This window comes from Lissotriton helveticus, chromosome 2_2, assembly GCF_964261635.1.
Source record: "Lissotriton helveticus chromosome 2_2, aLisHel1.1, whole genome shotgun sequence".
In the NCBI taxonomy this organism is placed as follows: Eukaryota; Metazoa; Chordata; class Amphibia; order Caudata; family Salamandridae; genus Lissotriton; species Lissotriton helveticus.
The window spans coordinates 289,616,262-289,636,257 of record NC_136060.1 but is presented as its reverse complement, the minus strand read 5'-3'; the positions used below and the strand labels follow the sequence as shown (position 1 = coordinate 289,636,257).

The 19,996-nt window shown below is 43.8% G+C and overlaps 1 protein-coding gene across 3 annotated transcripts in view; it reads right to left on the bottom strand.

Annotated features, from left to right (window-relative positions):
* FAM184B (family with sequence similarity 184 member B) overlaps positions 1-19,996 on the bottom strand; it is a 619,377-nt gene that overhangs the window by 520,012 nt on the left and 79,369 nt on the right. For all 3 annotated transcript variants that reach the window (XM_078678422.1, XM_078678421.1, XM_078678423.1), the window contains exon 2: positions 2,163-2,933. In XM_078678422.1, coding sequence (XP_078534548.1) covers positions 2,163-2,933 — 771 coding nt within the window. The remainder of the gene's footprint in view (positions 1-2,162; positions 2,934-19,996) is intronic.

The window sequence follows — 19,996 nt, the reverse complement described above, 5'->3', positions numbered from 1 at the left end:
ATTATATAATGGGGTGAGGGGTCTGGCACAAATCTTGCTCAGGTAGTAAATAAGCTAGTAGTCCACCCAGTTAGATGTGTGGCTATATGAAGCATGTCAATTATAGTACAAACAAAATGCAATGGGAGAGTAATATGAGTATTTACTAATGTAGATGTGTGCACCTCTCCAGATACCTCTAAGTGGAGAAGTCTTTCACCAGCCTGGTGCTAGGCACTTCCGGCAAAAGTGGAAATGATGTGTCACCTTATAGTCATGCAAGTAAAGTCCCCCCCACATATTAGCAGTGTTTAGTCAGTAATGGCTAAGCCTAAGCTCAGTTTAATAATATTACAGGGGCTACATCAGATGCATATGTACTCAGAAGAGCAAGAGAAAAGCCATGTAGTGACCCTAGTAGTGAGAAGTATCTGCCACCAGGGTTCACCATTCAGCTAGTGCATGGTTATGGATCTCCTAGTCTAGCTCATATTAACACTTCACTGGTAGATGCTGAGTTATTAGTGTGATAAAAATGACACCTCCTCTTCTCCATCCAAAAAAACACTTCCGCAGTTCCGTCCATCATCACCTGTAATCTGGATTACCTGAACAACAGCAATGTGAAACACCCTTCTTTTGAGGTTCAAGAGTATTGCATGCCTTGGGGGCGTGGTTGTAAGCTGATGCAGTAGATCGAAGAACAAAGAGATCACGCCCAGCGAACCCCCCTACCGATGGTATTTTGATAATATGTTACTTGGAGGGGTCTCCCAAACATAGTATAAGACCCCCAAGGTGCTGCTGCATGCCTCAACTTCATTTGTGCGACTGTCACCCCCGAGGAGAGGAACAGCTGTGCGAAGGAGGGCCTTCCTATGCTGGCGTGCAGAATCAAAACAAGCATCTATGGGTACCGAACTCAGGAATGCCGTAAAAGGAGCAGAAAACCAAGAAAAGAAATGTCCCCTAAACAGATACAGAACCAAAGCGTAAACATGCTCTGTGGGAGGAACAAAAGAGAAAAAGGAGGGACAAAGAGTCAGGACTGACCACTAGCAAGCAAGAATGTTTAGAGGACACTGAAACAAACAAATGAACAGCAGGGAAAATGGCTTTAAGCCCAGGAGAAGTATATACTACAGTATGTACAAGAGGGCTTGAATGCTCGATCTAACCAAAGGCATTTTAGCTTATTAATAAAGGGGGCTCCATCCTCATATTGCTTGCGAGTGGCCTTCCATGTTAAACCTGAACCACATGATTAATGACTGAGGTGACACATTTCTGGCAATCTGACTGAGCACAAGACTTTCGAATTCAGAGAAATGACATGTCTAAGGTAATTTAAGGTGATGCATCCTATAGAAAGGTGGAATAAATGTTTAGGGCAGATGTTTTCTCTTAGACTGTGTACTTGGAAGTCTAGACCCAATTTGTTGCACATGCTCTATGGACAGGGGGACAAAACAGTATTGGGACTGAGAGAGAGGGAATTTGATGGGGTGATGATAAAAAAATGAATTTAATATTAAAGATATGATATTGTGCACAACTCAAAGGAACTTCCCACACAAAAGAAAGGTGTAACTTGTGTGCTTCTGGCTTGAATATACATTTTTTGTAACTATCAGAGAAAAAGAATGTTTGCACATTAAAAAAATAAAATTACTGGTAACCAAGATTTGCTTTGTAAAGAGTGACGTGTCAGCAACACCTGACTCATCCCAAACCACATCTGTCTTACAGGAGCTCCCAAATAACCCTATCTAGACTCTTACCTCCTCCATCCCTCCTTTATTCTATTCAATCAAATTAACAGACTCACAGTTAACATGTTGTATTTCCCTATACTAATCCACCACTAATCCTCTGGGTTCCAAAGTAGCTTGCTACTCGCCGAAAAGTGCTTCACCTCCTCGTCAGGGGTAGCATGTGCAATATAAATACAATTACAATTACAGGAACAAAAGTGGATGACACATTCAGTCAGATTTTGGAATGTGTGAAATAAACCTAATATTCCATATCGATTAGATATTGCTCTTAGCTAAAATAACAAATATATAATTCCACAAATATTCACAGGTGTTAAAATTCTGTGCAAGTGACATTTTATTGCTTTAACAAGCTGAATATTTTATAATGAAGTTAAACAAAATAGTATTATCAATAGCTTTTACCTGTATCCTGTCTTTCATTTTATGAGAGTGCTTCTTTAATTCACAAATCTTCTGGCTTTTCGCTTCAATATCAAGTTCCAGCTTCTTTACTTGCTGCTGCAGAGCTGCTTCTTGAGCCTGAAAACTTTTCCTTTGCTCTAGTTCCCTTTGTTGCCACTGTTTCAGTGTCTCTGTTACGGACTGTTGCAGAACCTTTTTCAATGCTTCTTTCTCTTTTTCACAGTTAGCCTGTAATTTCATAGTTTTCTGCACACATTCTTCGCTTATTTTTTGGTTCTCTGTCTTAAGGCTTTTCATTTCGCTAAGCAAGGACTGCAGCTCCAGGCTGTGCTGTTCGTTTAATTTCTCTTTTCTGTCCAAGCTCTCTTTTTTATAGGCTGTGCATTCTTTCCTGAGGTTGTCTGCTTCTTGGTTCATTAGTTGGAGTTGTTTTTCAAAGTCCGTCTTCATATCTAACATCTCCTTAGAAAGGCAAATTATTTTTTCAGCATGTTCTATCTCAGTTCTTTGATCCCGCTCTTCCACTTCCTTCTTGTACAAGGCCAAATCGGCGATGGCTTCTTCCCTCAACTTCTTGTGTAGCTCCATGGCCTCTTCTAGCGCCTGGAGGCGCTGCTTGAGATCCAATTCTTCTTGTTCTTTCATTTTATATTGATTAATCTTTTCCTTTGTCTCAGTGACAATGTGATCAATCTCGTCCTTATGAGAATCTTTGATGGCATGGATACTGGCCTCAAGTTCATCGTTCTTCATATTCAATGAGTAAATTACCTGTCAAATAAACAAATTTGTACTGTTATATCCTCTGTAATTGGTTTTCGACACTTAATTAAATCAGTTTTAAACACAGTTTCCCATCACTTAGAGAAAAAAACTGTTGCAGGTATGTACTATGCATTGTATGTCAATATTCTATTTTCATAGGTATAGAGACCAACATCCTGTTTTTTGCTAAAACGATTCTGTTCTCATAGGAATATGCTCTAGTTATCACACGCATTACTATTAAATATGTATCTATGTTATTTAGCTGACAGACCTGTTACACTGAGGCCACTACACAGCTTTAATCAAAGAAGAAACATAAGAAAGACTGCCATATAGTCCCATTAAACAGAATTCCACCATTGCACCTTGGGTGCTGAGCCTATGATTCGAAGAAAATTGCCACCATTTTGTTTTGGGAGGCTGGTGTTGTCAGTGCCTAGTCGGCCACAGTACTGCATGCAATTATGCGACTAAGGAGTTGGCCAACCGCTTAATGGTGCAAGGAGGTTTTAACATGAGCAGGCTATATGGGGAAGCCATACTGGAGCAAGGATTATTTTGAAAGCTGAGAGGCAGTCATGCAAATCATTCCTAAGTGATGTGTCATACAATCTTGCAGTTTGTCCTTAGTGTTTTTCATTTTCAATATGGGAAGTTTGCTAACCTGGGAGCTGTTTGGTCTTAGGGTTCACTTTAGGATGTAGTAATGTGATATTCTCATTTTTGGTAAACCTTAATACACTATGTTACATTAAACTTGTTGTGACAGTACTAGTGCTCTAAAGGTGATGTTGGCCCAAATCATAAAGTATCCTATGCAGTTCATCCAATTTAAGACAAACGTTTTTTCTTTAAACCTGTACCCCTGGAAAAAGGTATTTATCTTTTACATTTCCCTTCCTGTTGTCCTTGTGATGCTCAGATAATGTTAAATCAATAATTTAAATGTCTACCCGAAGTAGTATGGTTTTATCTTTTGCATGACTGTCTTCTCTTATAACACACGTATGTTTTAGTCTGGTTATGGTGACTATGGCATAGTAAAGCTTTACTATACACTAAAATGCTTAATTTATAGGCTGGCGGCGAAACCAACTATGGATAGGGAAAGGAAATGTGTTGTTATTTTGCATTGTCATTGCATAGAAAAAAGATTAACACTTTTCTCTCTTTCTAGTGGATTTAACTGCAGATTCTTCACCTTAAGAAAATCACCAGGCGCCAGAGGGGATCTTGACGGTTTAAAACAGCACTGCTCCAGCATGCCAGTAGGAGGCGCCATGTGGCTCTGCGTTGACTTCTTACTGCCCCTGAAGTGATGAACAGATCCGCATATAAGCGCCACCCTGCGCGCCGTCAGTTTCTTTCTTGACTGTCTGTGCTTATCAACATGGATCTCAACAATAATCATAAGCTCCAGTGTGCAGATTCCTAAATTGGAACGTTTTAGGTTGATTTAGGAAGGAAAAGAGACCATACCACAGAACAGGTAGGTTGGAGTACAGCGAGGAATCTGTGGTTAGATAGATTATACACCGGAAAGAGTGTTATTGAAGGTAAGTAACTTGTCCTTCCAATGGATACTTCTTACCACGGAATCTTTCCTTTAGAATGGATGCGAGAGCAGTACCTCCCCACGTTTTGAGTCTGTGGAATGACTAAGACCAATAAGTCTTGCAGGACCAAATGGCCAAAATTCCCACATCATCAGGTTTGGCTGTAAAGGCAGAAGTGTGAACATGTGCACTGATGCCCATGTCACGGCCTGACAGAAATACAGAACACTCCAAGTGCAAATGCAGTGGTAGCAGCTGTGCCCCTGGAGAATGGTCCTGGAGGCTGCTTCCTGGCCAGTACATAGCAGACCTTAATGCAGAAGACTATGCGGTGCTTTGCCTTTCTTTGCCCCCGAAAATCCCACATAAATTGATTTTTCACCTGATGGTTTTTGGTGCGATCAACGTAAAAGTTCAGGCTCTTTTAGGGTCCAGCTGATGAACTCTCTCCTCTTTTGAGGGGGGTGAGGCAGAGCAAAAAACATTGGGAGCAACCCAGATGATAACAACAAGCCCCTTATGAGTCATACAATAACAACAGACACTTCTTCCTTAACACAAATAACCAATATATCATACCAACACTGGCAGTTTAAGGTTCAGCTGATCCTCCAGATTGGCACAAGAACTCGACGCATTCTTTAATTTAAAAAAACTAGACACCAGCCGCAGAATAGTTAGATATCACCAAAAAGACATCACCATCCGGCAGTACCCTTACGATAGATTTAGTTAATAGTCATCTCTCTTGCCCATATTGGCATACTGGGACTATTTTAATCCCTCGCTTAACATCCTCTTGAATTTTAATTACACTCGAGGATTTGAAAAAATGTCTACAACTAATAACGTGGCGACGTTGACCCAAACATTCCTCTTCTGTGAATTATACATTGCTATTCAGCACCATTGCCGATAATACAAAGCCACGTTTACTTCCCTTGGGTTCTAGATACAGATAGAGCGATGCCGCTAACCCATTGGATTACACCAACACAGAACTAGCCAATCAGGACAAAGCAAGGTAAGCCCGGATATGCAAATTTCGTGGCTCCCAATAGCATGGACCTGATTGGTTTAATTTTTGACCAACCACATGCGAGCTTAGTATTTAAACACGCCGCTTCTTTCTCTCTGGCATTTCTCGTGGAACCAGAGAAGCAGGCAGTCCTACGTGATACACCAGGTAAGCGCTACTAGACAAATAGGAATCCAGAGGGATACTTTATCAAATAAGACAAAGTTAGATCCAACCGCTGACCTCTCCTCTTACTTTTTTACTAGGAAAAGAATCACTAAACAGGAGGACATGAAGTGTATGCCTCTGGTTCTGCTACCTTAAGGCTATATATAAACAGAGAAGCGAGCAGTCCTTTGCAGATAAATAGGTAAGCCAAGTCAACACTTGGGCAGTATGTAACACCATGAGGTTAAAAGCAATGCCCTTATCTGCCATATCTGCATCTCCCCTTTTTCTTTCATCTACTGTTTAGCAAAACTAACGCTGACACTGCTAGGACAAGACTTCGGCGCCTCTGGGTTTTAATATTAGAAAGAAAAGAAGCAAAACAACATGGAGCATAACAATTCTGGATAGCCCATACTCCATGCGCAAAAGCTTATATTATCAGGTAGGTCCAGTTGTCACGAATCATGTCTAGCTAACCGCCTGGGATATTACATCTTCTTAATTAAAAAAGAGCACAGTTCTCCCCCCCCCCTTATGATTATCCTATATCCTTTTTCGATCCACAGGAGCACTCTATAGGCAGCTTCAACTTGTTTTGCGGTTTTAACAATTTCTACACAAATACCGAATAACATAGAATCTGAAAATATCTTCCCAACACGGACTCCCAGGTAAACTTATCTTTCACTTTATATAAACACTTTAAAATAGACTAAATTGTCCGGCTTTCTTAATCTGGTATACGGTCTCATATGGATATCTACTATAAAAAACCAGTTGCATTTCTTAAAAGCATTGTCTTTCTCCCTCATAAAATCTGGTAACCTATACCCTTAAGATAATAGTTTATCTTCGAAGAAAGAGGCAGGAAATAATTTACAGATGGTTAGACATGGTATCAATTTTGTATATTTCAAAAGCCTTTCAGCTTTTCATCCTTTTGGATGATGCATAGTATTTGTTAATTTCCACTCAAATAAGAACAGGTTTTCCTCAAAGAGAGTGATATAAAGAAACTAATAAATGGTTAACGAACTGAATTTTCTATCTCTGTGAAAGTAGGGTAAACAATTGATCCTGCATAAAGACATGTATTATAACTGTTAATTCCCTTGGTATAAATTTGTAAGAAGAACCATAATCTGTTCAACAGTGACTGTATACTACTCCTGAGGCATACGCCCACTCGCTCGAGGCCACGCCCCCTTTGCCTTCATAAGCAGAGCAGCTCACGAGCTCTGGTCAGATCTCCACTCCTGAGGCACAGCCGGGAGCGCTTTTTTAAAACCTGAAAACTTGTTGATTTACAAACTTGTGTGTTTTATACTGTGTCACTTACCCTCCCTTCCCTCACTTGATCGATCGTTGTTGGGCTGAACTGCCTCTCTTTGGACCCACGCAGCAGAGCTAATTGCTGCACAGGGAACGCCCAGATTTGCCGCCAGCAGCGAGTGAGCCACGCCCCCTTCGCCTTCATAAGCAGAGCAGCTCACGAGCTCTGGTCAGATCTCTACTCCTGAGGCACAGCCGGGAGCGCTTTTTTAAAACCTGAAAACTTGTTGATTTACAAACCTGTGTGTTTTATACTGTGTCACTTACCCTCCCTTCCCTCACTTGATCGATCGTTGTTGGGCTGAACTGCCTCTCTTTGGACCCACGCAGCAGAGCTAATTGCTGCACAGGGATCGCCCAGATTTGCCGCCAGCAGCGAGTGAGCCGGTCCTGTGGCCACGCCCACTCGCTCGAGGCCACGCCCCCTTCGCCTTCTTAAATATGTGTATCTCACGTACGCGCAGCGGACGGGCGCAGCGGGCGCGCCTAAGGCAGGCCCTGGGACTCTGCCGGATTCACCCCTCATCCGTTTCTCGTACTCAGCAGATGCGCTCCTGAATCTCCGACCGGAAAAAAACCAAGGATGTTGTTACATTCACGAAGAAGGTAAACCCTTCTCTAACTGCAAGCGCTGTAACCCAGTCATTCAGACTGCAGCCAACTGGCAATTGCAGCTGGGTCTCCTCAACTGTCGCTCCCTCCCCAAGCACGCACTAGAAATCAATGTGCTGATCCAAGATCAAGGCATAGACGTATTGTTTCTCACAGAAACATGGCTCTTCGACAGTACGGATTCGGATTCGGACATCGTCACCGCCCTTCCCCCAGGCTACCTCATCCTTACTCTTCACAGACCCAGAGGAAGAGGAGGCGGGCTGGCTATAATCTACCGGCAACATCTCACTTGTAAAACTAATGACGCCAACATTGCAGACTCTGAAAGCTGCCATTTTTCCCTCCAAACCTCCCCGGCGCACTCCCTTTCGGGATTACTAATCCATCGTCCTCCGGGCCCCCTTGGGAAATTCCCCAGTGCGGTCACCGAAATGGTTTCTCAAATAGCCTCCTCTGTGTCCAACTTTCTTGTCGTTGGTGATCTTAACCTCCATTTTACAGATCCCACCGACCGGAATGCCTCCGACCTGCTTCTTGACCTCCTGTCACTTAACATGCGATTGGTTAATAAGGAGCCCACCCACGAGAAGGGACACCTTTTAGATCCCGTCCTCACCAATGTCGTCGACATTACCACCAAGCCTCCTTTGCCACTGCCATGGACCGATCACTTTTTAATCCCCATCTCATGGGAGTCTCCTACTGTTATCCACCAATCCGCGAAAATTAAAGTCACTGACAGACGTTGGCACAAACTCCTACCATCTGAATGGGCCACCGTCCTCGCTAACTCGATCCCTACGTTTTCCCCCGACCCAACGACGGCCGATAAACAGTATAACTCCTGGATCACATCCTCTCTGGATACACTTCTTCCTAAAACCGCCATCCTTAAACATACCAAACGGATACCTCCGGCCCCGTGGTATACACCTGAGCTCAAGTCGCTACGGCAGGACTGTAAAAGAGCTGAACGTTCCTGGAGGAAGGAAAAGTCCAATTCCAACAAGGATGCTTACCTGATCTCCCTAGCAAGATACCAATCCTCCATTGGCAAGGCAAATAGCCTATTCTTTCAGGAAAGAATTGAAAGGGCCGCTTGCTCTAGCAAAGAAACTTTCACCATCCTGAAAGAACTTTTTAAGGTCCCTGATCCCGGCCCGAACAACCCCCTGACCCCAAAGCAGACCAGGAAAAATGTCATCAACTAGCCAGCTTTTTCCAAACAAAGATTCAAAAAATCCTCGACTCCATCCCTTCTACCAACCTGGGAGAGAGTGACGACCCCCCCCGACACTCCGATCTCCCCCCGCCTATCCTCCTGGGGGCAAATAACCATCAAAGAAGTTGAGGATACGCTAAAAGTCATCAAAAGCGGATCTCCTAGGGACCCCGCCCCGCTACGAACCCTCAAGGAAGTAGCCTCCATCATCATCCCCCCCCTCACCCACCTGATAAATGCGTCATTACAACAAGGAGTCGTTCCCCTTAGTTGGAAAGCGGCAGTTGTTAAAGCGCTTTTAAAAGAAACCTTCCTTGGACCCGGCGGAATTGGCCAACTATCGACCAATATCCCTTCTCCCCGGGACCAGCAAGATTGCAGAGAAACTGGTGAACAAGAAACTCTCTCAGTTTCTTGAATCTAATAACCTGTTAAAAAACTCGCAGACAGGGTTTCGCCCAGGGCAGGGCACCGACATCGCCCTCCTGGCGGCGGTGGAGGAGGCCAGAGCAGTCTTAGACGAAGGGGGATCAGTGGCAGTGATCCTCCTCGACCTGAGTGCGGCCTTCGACACCGTCAACCACCACCTTCTGATCAAGCGGCTCAAGAGGGTAGGAGTGGAGGGCACGGCTCTATCTTGGCTCTCCTCCTTTCTGGCCCAACGATCCTTTCAGGTTTGGGAGAACAACACCTGCTCCTCCGAAACACCCCTCCAATGTGGGGTGCCTCAGGGCTCCTCCCTGAGCCCCACATTGTTTAACATCTACATGTCCCCATTGGAGGAGGTTGTGACCCTGTTCGGAGTGAGCATCGTCAGTTATGCGGATGACACTCAATTAGTGGTCTCCCTTTCCCACCCTAGCCAACAACCTGCGGACTTATTCAACTGCTTGACGCAGATACAAGGGTGGATGAATAGCTCAGCCTTAAAACTGAATGGTTCAAAGACGGATATTCTCCTGCTGGGTCAGAAAGGACTCACCCTCCCTCAGAACATCTGGCCACCCTGTCTGGGTCCCCCCCTGACCCAAAACAGGAAGTAAAAAGCCTGGGTGTATGGATCGAAACCGACCTCTCACTCACTACCCAAGCAAAAAAAGTAGCCGGTACTTGTTTCGGGCTACTGAAATCAATGAGAAAGATCCTGCACCTACTTCCCCGTACTTCGCAGAGACTTCTCATCCAAGGCCTTATACTTTCCAGGCTCGACTATAGCAACGCTATCTACCTGGGCGCGCCCGAAGCAACTCTGAATAAATTACAGAGAATCCAAAATGCGGCCGCCCGAATCCTTACTAATACCCCTGCCAGAGCCTCAGCCAAACCTGCACTGAAGCTCCTTTACTGGCTTCCAGTGAGGGAACGAGTAATATTCAAAGCTTTATGCCTGGCGCATAAACTACTGCAGAATCTTGGCCCCCCGATTCTTAGGAAATTTATAAGACCATACAAAGCCCCAAGATCTCTTCGATCGGACAAGGAGTCCTTTATCACCCTTCCTAGATTCAAGAAAGCTCGCTCGGGTGGAAGACGCTTCTCGGTCCACACCGCTCGCCTCTGGAATGCTCTCCCCCGAGACTTGAGAACAGAACCTAGCTATTTACGCTTTAGGAAACGGTTGAAAGCTCACCTGTTCCCTTAAACGCTACCTTTGTTCTTCCTGAATCTGTTGTCCTCCCCCCCCCTTTTTTCGCCCCCGGAACCACAGATGTAGGGATTTTCAGCGCTGGGATACCTCAGGGGGACTACGCGCTCTATAAACTTTTTTAATAATAATAATAATAATACCTACTTGTATGATGTATTGAAAAAAACATCAGTTACAATACCACCATGATATTTTGGAGTGGGTTTATATAAATGTATTGCCATGTTTTATGTTTTACAGGCTAAAGAGATAAAACCGTTAATAATAACGATCATAAATTACTTGATATGCATCGGAATTTATTGTATGTTTATTTTTCTAGGGCAATTATATTGACCCCTGAACCCTGACAGAAATCAAAACATTGTCTTGATAAAGGTGGATAGAACTTTGGAATACCACCGAAACGCGTCGACGCTACACCAAGTATAATTCATGATTTCGACATCTTTTGCTGATAGACAAAATTATGGTGTACATAGCTTAGGTGTTTACAAACGGGTCCGAATATACAATCAGTATTGCATTATTCTATGTCTTACAGTCCTTTCTGTCTTTTGTGTTTCAATCTTGCTGGCCAATATTGAATGTAAAAACTTTTTTATGGTTTTAGTTGTGTGGAGTGGGATCCTTCTGGTCCACTCTTCGTTTTAAAAAAATACTTTTTGTATTCTCAATAAATTGTAAGAATTCTTGACTTAATTTGTAATTTGTAATTATTTTCTCTTGACCCTTTGGCTCACTTCATCTATCCACACTCAAGGGAACATCCTGTTTTACAGGGTCATGGATTACCCAAGGTAACAAAGCAGCACAACTTTTGGCACAAAGGCGACTCTGGTCATCAAAACCAGTTTATCTGGGAAAAAATGTGATATAACACGGCTATGCCAATAAAACTTGGAGGTCACTCATGCAACGAGCTGAAGGTATAATGACAAGGAATATAGTCTTCAGAGTCAGGAGAAGTAGTCAACAGCTGTGATTCAGCCCGAAGGAAGTGTACATGAGAAAAGTGACGAACAAATTGAGATCCCATTGTAGAATTACAAAGGGTTTGAGGGAAACATATGTTAAACCTTTCATAAACCTCAGCAGAACAGGTGATTTAAACTAGGACGGCTGGTCCGACAAGCGCATAAAGGCAGAAAGGATGGACAAATATTCTTTAATGGTGCCAACAGTAAGTTCTTTCTGGGCCAGAGACAAAACAAACAACAAGACATCCGTCAATTTAGCCAGATTAGAAAGGCATATAGGAGTCCCATGCTCCACTCTAAACGGAATGCATCTCTTAGAGAGAGCCTTCCTGGAAGCTCCAGTGCACAAACTGTTTCACACTGCACTTCCTTGACAATGGCGAAAAGATCTAGCCAGGGTACTCCTCACCACTGGAAGGCGTTTTGTGCCACCACTATTCGTGATACGCCAGGTGCAGGCAGCTGAGTTTGTCTTCCCTAGTGTTGAAAGATCCCACCACGTGGTTCATGACTAGGGAAACGCCCTGATGCTCCACCCGATATACAAAAAATAGGAGGGGTTTGGTCCAAAAGGGGAAGGAGGGAGGTAGGACCCAAAGTCAGTAGAGAGAAAATTTACCCACACCTCCATTCATTTAAGATCGAAAAGACGATCAAGAAAGACCAAATTAATTATGTCTCTCAAGGCAATTACTTTTGCCTATTTTATTTTTGTTTTCATAGAAAAAAGTTCATCGATACTTATTGGGGCCACATCAGAACCACACTATCAATTTCACAGAAAATCGTTTTGATTTGAAAATCATTACAAAACACAATATGTTATATATCATACAAACAATCTCCGCTAAGATTAGTGATAAAATTACACACACATAACACAATACATCAATATTGAAACATTCACGATTATAAAAATGTCACAAAAAAGTTGTTAACCATCTATACATTCGAATTCGACTTTTTTTGGGGATTTAAATTCGAACAATTTGAAAACAAGTTTCTAACACCCAATAGGTTGCTAGTCCAAATATCTAGGTGTTACGCAATCTAATTATGATTCAAATCTCATAATGCCGACGCGTTTCGAGTTCGGGTTATGTGAATTCCCAACTCTCATCAGGGCAGGATGAATCTTGTCTTCAACAACAATCTCTCTTTGGGGCCAGGAAATGCATCTGGCTTTAAATTATTCTCATACGCGATGGTTGGAAGGAGTCTTAAGACTCCAGCACCGGAGAAGCTCCGCAGCAGGAGTCAGACTTAATCTGAACAGCGCGTGATTTCGAGTACAGCGACGCAGCGCTTGACATTCAATGGTGCTCCTTTCACGGGCGATTTGTTTGCGGCTCACAAACAAATCGCCCGTGAAAGGAGCACCATTGAATGTCAAGCGCTGCGTCGCTGTACTCGAAATCACGCGCTGTTCAGATTAAGTCTGACTCCTGCTGCGGAGCTTCTCCGGTGCTGGAGTCTTAGGACTCCTTCCAACCACCGCGTATGAGAATAATTTAAAGCCAGATGCATTTCCTGGCCCCAAAGAGAGATTGTTGTTGAAGACAAGATTCATCCTGCCCTGATGAGAGTTGGGAATTCACATAACCCGAACTCGAAACGCGTCGGCATTATGAGATTTGAATCATAATTAGATTGCGTAACACCTAGATATTTGGACTAGCAACCTATTGGGTGTTCGAAACTTGTTTTCAAATTGTTCGAATTTAAATCCAAAAAAAAGTCGAATTCGAATGTATAGATGGTTAACAACTTTTTTGTGACATGTTTATAATCGTGAATGTTTCAATATTGATGTATTGTGTTATGTGTGTGTAATTTTATCACTAATCTTAGCGGAGATTGTTTGTATGATATATAACATATTGTGTTTTGTAATGATTTTCAAATCAAAACGATTTTCTGTGAAATTGATAGTGTGGTTCTGATGTGGCCCCAATAAGTATCGATGAACTTTTTTCTATGAAAACAAAAATAAAATAGGCAAAAGTCATTGCCTTGAGAGACATAATTAATTTGGTCTTTCTTGATCGTCTTTTCGATCTTAAATGAATGGAGGTGTGGGTAAATTTTCTCTCTACTGATGCTCCACCCAGCACCAGAGACGATGAGCCTCTAGGCACAGGTCCCAAGACCCCACAAAGCCCTTCTTGTTGCAATACCACATGGAGGTGAAGATGTTGTCCTAGAGAACCTGAACAAGCCTCCCTTTGATGGATGGTAGGAAGCCTTTCAGTGCCAAGTGAATGGCCTGCAACTCCAACATGGAGATGTGGAGTCGGTTATCTGCCAGTGACAAGAGTACTCTAATCTACACCAGATGAACTCACCTGCCCAGCAGTGACACGTCTGCCACCAATGTCAGTTCTCAGTGTGGCAGGGAGAGAGGTCTGCCGCTGATCCAACTGTAGTCAAGCAGCTGCCACTGCAGAACTACTGCAGTCCTCTCCAAAACCTGGATAAAATCCAACAGGATCTTCTTGTGCTGAGCCCTTTGGGAATTCAGGTTTCTCTGCAGAGTCTGCATGTGTGCCACAAGGCATAGTCAATGAGCAGGAAGGAGGAGGCCAATAGGCAAAGAAGACTCAGAGCTCTGACTGATACCCAGGACTGTGGTTCAAACACTGGGATATATATATAGCCCAAATGTCTTGAACTCACTGTGTTGGTTAGAAGGCCCAAAACTGCACTGTGTCCAGACCAGCTCCATTAAAATTGGCATGTTGATAGTGAACCCCAACGATGTACAGAGGCTCGCCATAGTCTGGATGGGGTTTACAACTGACAATGCCAAGCTTGACTTCAACAGCCACTCATTGAGGTAGGGGAAAACTGGAATTTCTGATCTCCAAAGGTGTGCTGCAACAACTTTATCACTTTATATAACACCTGAAGGGCGCTAGTGAGGCCGAAGGTGAGCACAGCAAACTGGAAATATTCCTGGCCTACCCTGAAATGCAAGTAGCATCTGTGGATCTGCAGTATGGGTACATGAAAATGGGTATCCTACAGGTCCAACACCACTGTCTTGTCAACTGGATGCAGGACAGACATAACGCGGGCCAATGTCAGCATGATAAAGTTGTCCTTCCACAGGAATGTGTTCCGAGGACAGAGATCTAAATTAGGACGAAGGTCTCCATCCTTCTTTGGCAGTAGGATTTAGCAGGAGTAAAAGCTAGTGCCTATTTATGATGACTGAACCGTTTCTACGGCTCTTTTAGCCAAATTAGCATGCACTTCTTGCAGAAAGCTGGATAGTTACTCCTCAGAAACCGCTCTGATGTAGGCAGAAAACGTGGCAGGTTGGAAAGTAATGGTAGGAATAGCCCTGTAGAACAATATGAAGATACCACCTGTTGGATGTTATGTTATGTGGATTTGTATAGCGCACTAATCACCTGTGAGGGTATCCAGACTCTCAGCAGGGTTGTAGGCGATTGACTATCTGAAAGTTATTCAGAAATCCAGGTCTTAAGCTTCTTGCGAAACTCGAGAAGCAATGGGGAGGCTCTGATGTACAACAGGAGGACGTTCCGGGCTTTAGGAGACACGAATATGAACGTGTGGCTTCCTGCTCTTCTGCTGTGTGTGCGGGGTATGTACAAGTTAGCGTCCTGCTGAGCGGAGATTTTTGGAGGGTTGATGGAAGTGTACGCGTTGGTTTACGAATACAGAGCTGATGTTGTTTAGTGCTTTGTATAAGTGCCTGAGGAGTTTGAAATCTGTGTGTTTGTGTTTTGGAGCCAATATAGTTCTCTGAGGTGAGGTGTGTTATGGAAGCAGCGGGGTAGGTTGAGGACAAGCCTTGCTGGTGTGTTCTGGATATTTTGGAGTCTGTTTAGGAGCTGCTTGGTTATTCCAGCATAGAGGTTGCTTCCATAGTCCAGTTTACAGTTTGCTGGTTATGAGTACCTACCTGACTGTCTTCATGGTGTTCTCTGGTAGCCACTTAAAGATTTTTCGAAGTATCCTCAGGTTGCGGAAGCAGGTAAAGGTCACTGAATTGAGCTGGGCAGATAAGTTGAGTGTGTCTGTAGCCCTAGTGGAGCCTCGCACGGAATTCTTGGAAAGGTGCCTCAGATGGTGCTAGAAGTGTGCCAAAAATATACAACAAGGCCTCCTTAAAGGCCTAAATCTGTTGCGAAGACGCTGATGAGATGAATCAGGATTGGCTGCAGAATCGACTCCTTGGCGGGGGACCAAGAGTGAGACAGAGAGCACTTTGACGTCCTCACACCTTTGCTGGAGGAGAGTGATGGAATAAGGCCAAAATCTGCATAGTCTTCTTGTGCTTCTGCTTTGATTTACTGAAAGACCTGGACCAGAAAGAGGACCTGCAACAGGAGCGGAAGCAGGTATGCAACCTTGCCCGTGAGAAGCACTTTCGTGATTTCTTACAGAGTTCGGCAACATACAGGTTCGCTTCATCTTTACGGAACGCCTTTAGATTCATTAGGGCACAGTTTGCACAACTTGAAGTCGTACCCCCTAAAATAAACAATTGACGCATACCTTGTGCGAGTCTATCATAGACGTTTGCTTGTGACAGTCCAGACAAGGTTTGATGTTCCCTTCTGTAGGTGTTAGAGGAACATGTTACATAGCGCACTTGTTTTCGGAAAAATGTTACAGAAAATCCTGTCAATCAAAGAGAAAAAGGTGTGAGCAAACTCTGGATGAGCGTATGAAGAAATGGAAAAAACTAAATTGACGTCAGCGTGAAGGGGCGGCACTTTTATGCAACTCCATTTGTAACTTTTGGGGTGGGACAAATTCAAGCATGGCTTCTGGAGTGGGAGCAATTGTGTTTTAAATCTTCCAGATCCAGTCTGGCTCCTGCGGGTATTCTAAAGGACAGGAGTCTGCGAGTAGAAGTATCCATCCTAAGAAATATAATTTGGTGGGGGTTAATGGACTGCACCAAGGGGTCACCCCTTTGCTGGAACAGGTACTTGGGTATATGACTATGTGAACTGTTCTGCAACATTCAAATTCAGCACTAATTATCAAGGTAATGTTGCCCTGAAAGTGAAACATCATGCTATCAGGTGATCAAGAGAAACATTAACTGTGTAAATGAGAGATGCCCTCATTGAAACTTGATCAGCATCTTCTGCTGAATGAAGATTGGAAAAGGAAATGATAAATGCAATAGCTACATTAACCGCAATGCTATTGGGCCTCATTAAAGACAGCCTTACTGAGTAAACATACCTCTGAACAATTCTGTCCTCTTTTGCTTGAGTACTAGTGTTAGACCTGTTTTTTTTTTTAGACCTGGCTGTTTCAGCGGGTTTATCCCCAGACATTTTGCTTTGTGGCCTTCTGTTTCTGACCGGTTTTTGTTGTTTTTATGGCTCTGGACACTCCACCACTGCTGATCAGTGCTAAAGTGCATATGCTCTCCCTGTAAATTGTATGTACGGATTGGTGTTTCCATAACTGGCTGATTTGATTTACTAGCCATTCCCTAGTACAGTGCACTGTGTGTGCATAGGGCCTGTAAATCAAATGCTACTAGTGGGCCTGCAGCACTGATTGCGCCACCCACATAAACAGCCTGTAAATGTAACTCAGGCCTGGTATTGCGGAGCCTGTGTGCAGTCTAGTACTGCTATGTCGACTTGGCAAGTGCACCCACTTGCCAGGCCTTAACCTTCCCTTTTATTACATGTTAGCAGTAGCGGCCCATGGTGGGAGTGCTGGTGAGTGCTGACGTGGGGCGGGGGAGGGGGGTAGTAAACTGCGGAATATGGCCACACAGAGGTAAGTACACAAACAAATAAATAAAACTAATTCCGTTTCGCGCGCTGCATCACATTAGGCGATGCAGCTCGCGCAACAAAGTTCGTTTTATTTATTTGTTTGTGTACTTACCTCTGTGCGGCCGTATTCTGCATTTTCCTACCCCCCCACCCCACCCTACCCCACGTCAGCGCCCTGCAGCACTCCCACCACGGGTCGCTACTGCATGTTAGTCACCCTTAAGGTTGGCCCAAGGTACCCCTGCGGGCAGGGTGCAGTGTAGAACAAAGAGATTTACTGTACAAAAAGAGGGGCCCAGACCCCAGACTTTAAGATCACTGCTGAACTAAGAAACCTGCAAGGAAGAATGACTGGGAAAGCTGGAGGAGTACTGCCCCTGTGCTGTGTGCTGTTGGGGTTGGCCTGCAGTGGTTGCTTCTGTCTTGGGTAGGGAAAGGACTGGACTGTGCTGTCATCATCCTGCTGTCAGAGTTTTCTCCAAGGGCTTGAAGTAGAGCTTGCCTCCTGTTGGAAGCCTCAGGGATAGAAAAGACTTCAAAGATCACTTCTGGGAATCAAGAGGAACCTTTGCCAAGGAGAAGAGCCAGAGAAGCTAAAGAGGAATTCTACCCCTGTGTTGTTTGTTGTCTGGAGTTGGCCTGCAGTGGCTGCCTGCGGCCAAAGAACGGAGAAAGGATTTAGCTGTTTGCTATGTCCCCTGCTTGAGGAAGATCTCCACGGGCTTGAAACTGAGCTTGCCTCCTGTTCTGAAGTCTCAGGGACACAAAGACTTCACCACCAGCCCCCCTGAACTTCCCTGCTGGTAGTTCTGACCTACTAAGAGGTGCCAGCTGTTGCTTTGGACCTATGAAGATTGTTTGCAACTGGGAGCTGGGAAAAGTAACGCAACTCCGATAAGCATGACGCATCCACACCTGTTTCGACGCATCGCCGAAGAAATTGTCGGAGCTCCTGCCCGTGGCTCAAGAAATCGCCGCATCGAGTGCACCGATCTCTGAAGTCCGACGCAAGGCCTGTTGTGCGGCTGCAAGAACCCACGCATCATCACGGATCGTCGCATCGCATCGAGGTGCCAAGTCTGTCGCATCGTTGGGGGATGCAGTAAGAAACCGACACATCACATTCTCACGCAGTAAGAAACCGAAGCATTACCTCCTCTCCGGTAAGGAACAGATGCATCACATTCCCCGCGAAGCTGTAAGGAACCGACGCATTACCTACCCTGGAGCAAGGAATGAACGCATCAACTTACCTGAGTGTAAGGAACCGACGCCTCACCTTCCCTGCGACCCTTTTTGTTTGAGTGCATGACGCATCCAAGGTTCTTTGTGTTAAAAGTGTCGCATCTGCAATTTGCTTTGAACTGAACTATTTCTACCATTTGAAAGTCATAATTTTATTACTGTATTGTGGATTTTTGTTGTTTTGGTCTTGTTTGGTTTCGATAAAGATTATTTATGTTTCTAAACTGGTGTGGTGTCCATTTGTCGTATTTTCACTGTATTACTATATGTGATCAGAAATGATTTACACACTGCCTCTGAGATAAGCCTGTCTGCTTGGGCAGGGGTTATTTTAGAAGTGTATCCCCCTTACCCTGACTAGGAAGGGTGCCTACTTGGACAAAGATGCAAACCATTGTTAACTCGAGACCCCCATTTCTAACAACTAGCATAATCTGTGTTTATGTAGTTTGGATGGAGGTTTCCGTGCCCCACAGAGATTGGCTTGGCAAACCCTGCAGTCAAAATATCAAGTTGTACTTTTAACAATTAATATATTAATCCTAAGTGTATTGTTAGTATAATTGTTATTCATTTCTGTAGGAAGCTGGATACTTGTTGCAACCCCCTTCCGGCCCCCCCCCCCACTTTATGCCTGGTATTTCATGCACCTTTGACTGATGTGTACTGGCTTCCTGCATGTAACCCTGAAAAATAGGACAGCATAATAGGAGCTTTCCACCAAGGCTCTGGGTTCTTCTTCATGGGCCTTAATAAGGAGAGCATTTTCTGTAGACATTTCTGTTCCTTATGTCTAAGGACTTCTCGGTGTTCTGTCACTGTGCCGGTAAAACTTGAAAGGAGATCCTTACTCTTGAAAATTGGTAATATATTTTTCTTTTGGTTCACTTCTTTTTTTTCCTATAACTGTTTAAAGACTACCTATCCTAGGACGAATCCACTGTTTGGTAATGTTGGGAGCTACCACTACGGCCAGAGATTAATAATCTTCCAACGTCCTGATTTTGCTGAGCAAGTTTTCTAGTTTGTGCATCCCGAAGAGAGTAGTTCACCTCCAGCAACATAGCATTTTTGTTTATCTGCCTGGTTGTGTAGTATGATCAAATAGTGTTTTACGGGCACAACATAATCTCCACTCTTATAAGACCTCACCGGTCTGGTGAGGCAACCGGCAGCAGGGTGTTTGGACAAAATATTGAGTTAAAAATATCAGAAAACAAAAATATCGCAAAACAATATCGTGAGCCAAAATTATCTTGGTAAAGAATTCTGTTCTCAAGAATACCTTTTCTTTATAAATAATATTGTTTTCAAGAATATCGTTGTTTAAATATCATTTTCAGTAACATAGTCATATAATTGTTAAAAATATAACGTTTTAATAATTAATATATTAATATTATGTGTATTGTTGGTACAATTGTTATTCATTTTTGTAGGAAGCAGATTACTTGTTGCAGCACCTCCCTCCCCCCACTTTTTGCCTGCACCTTTGA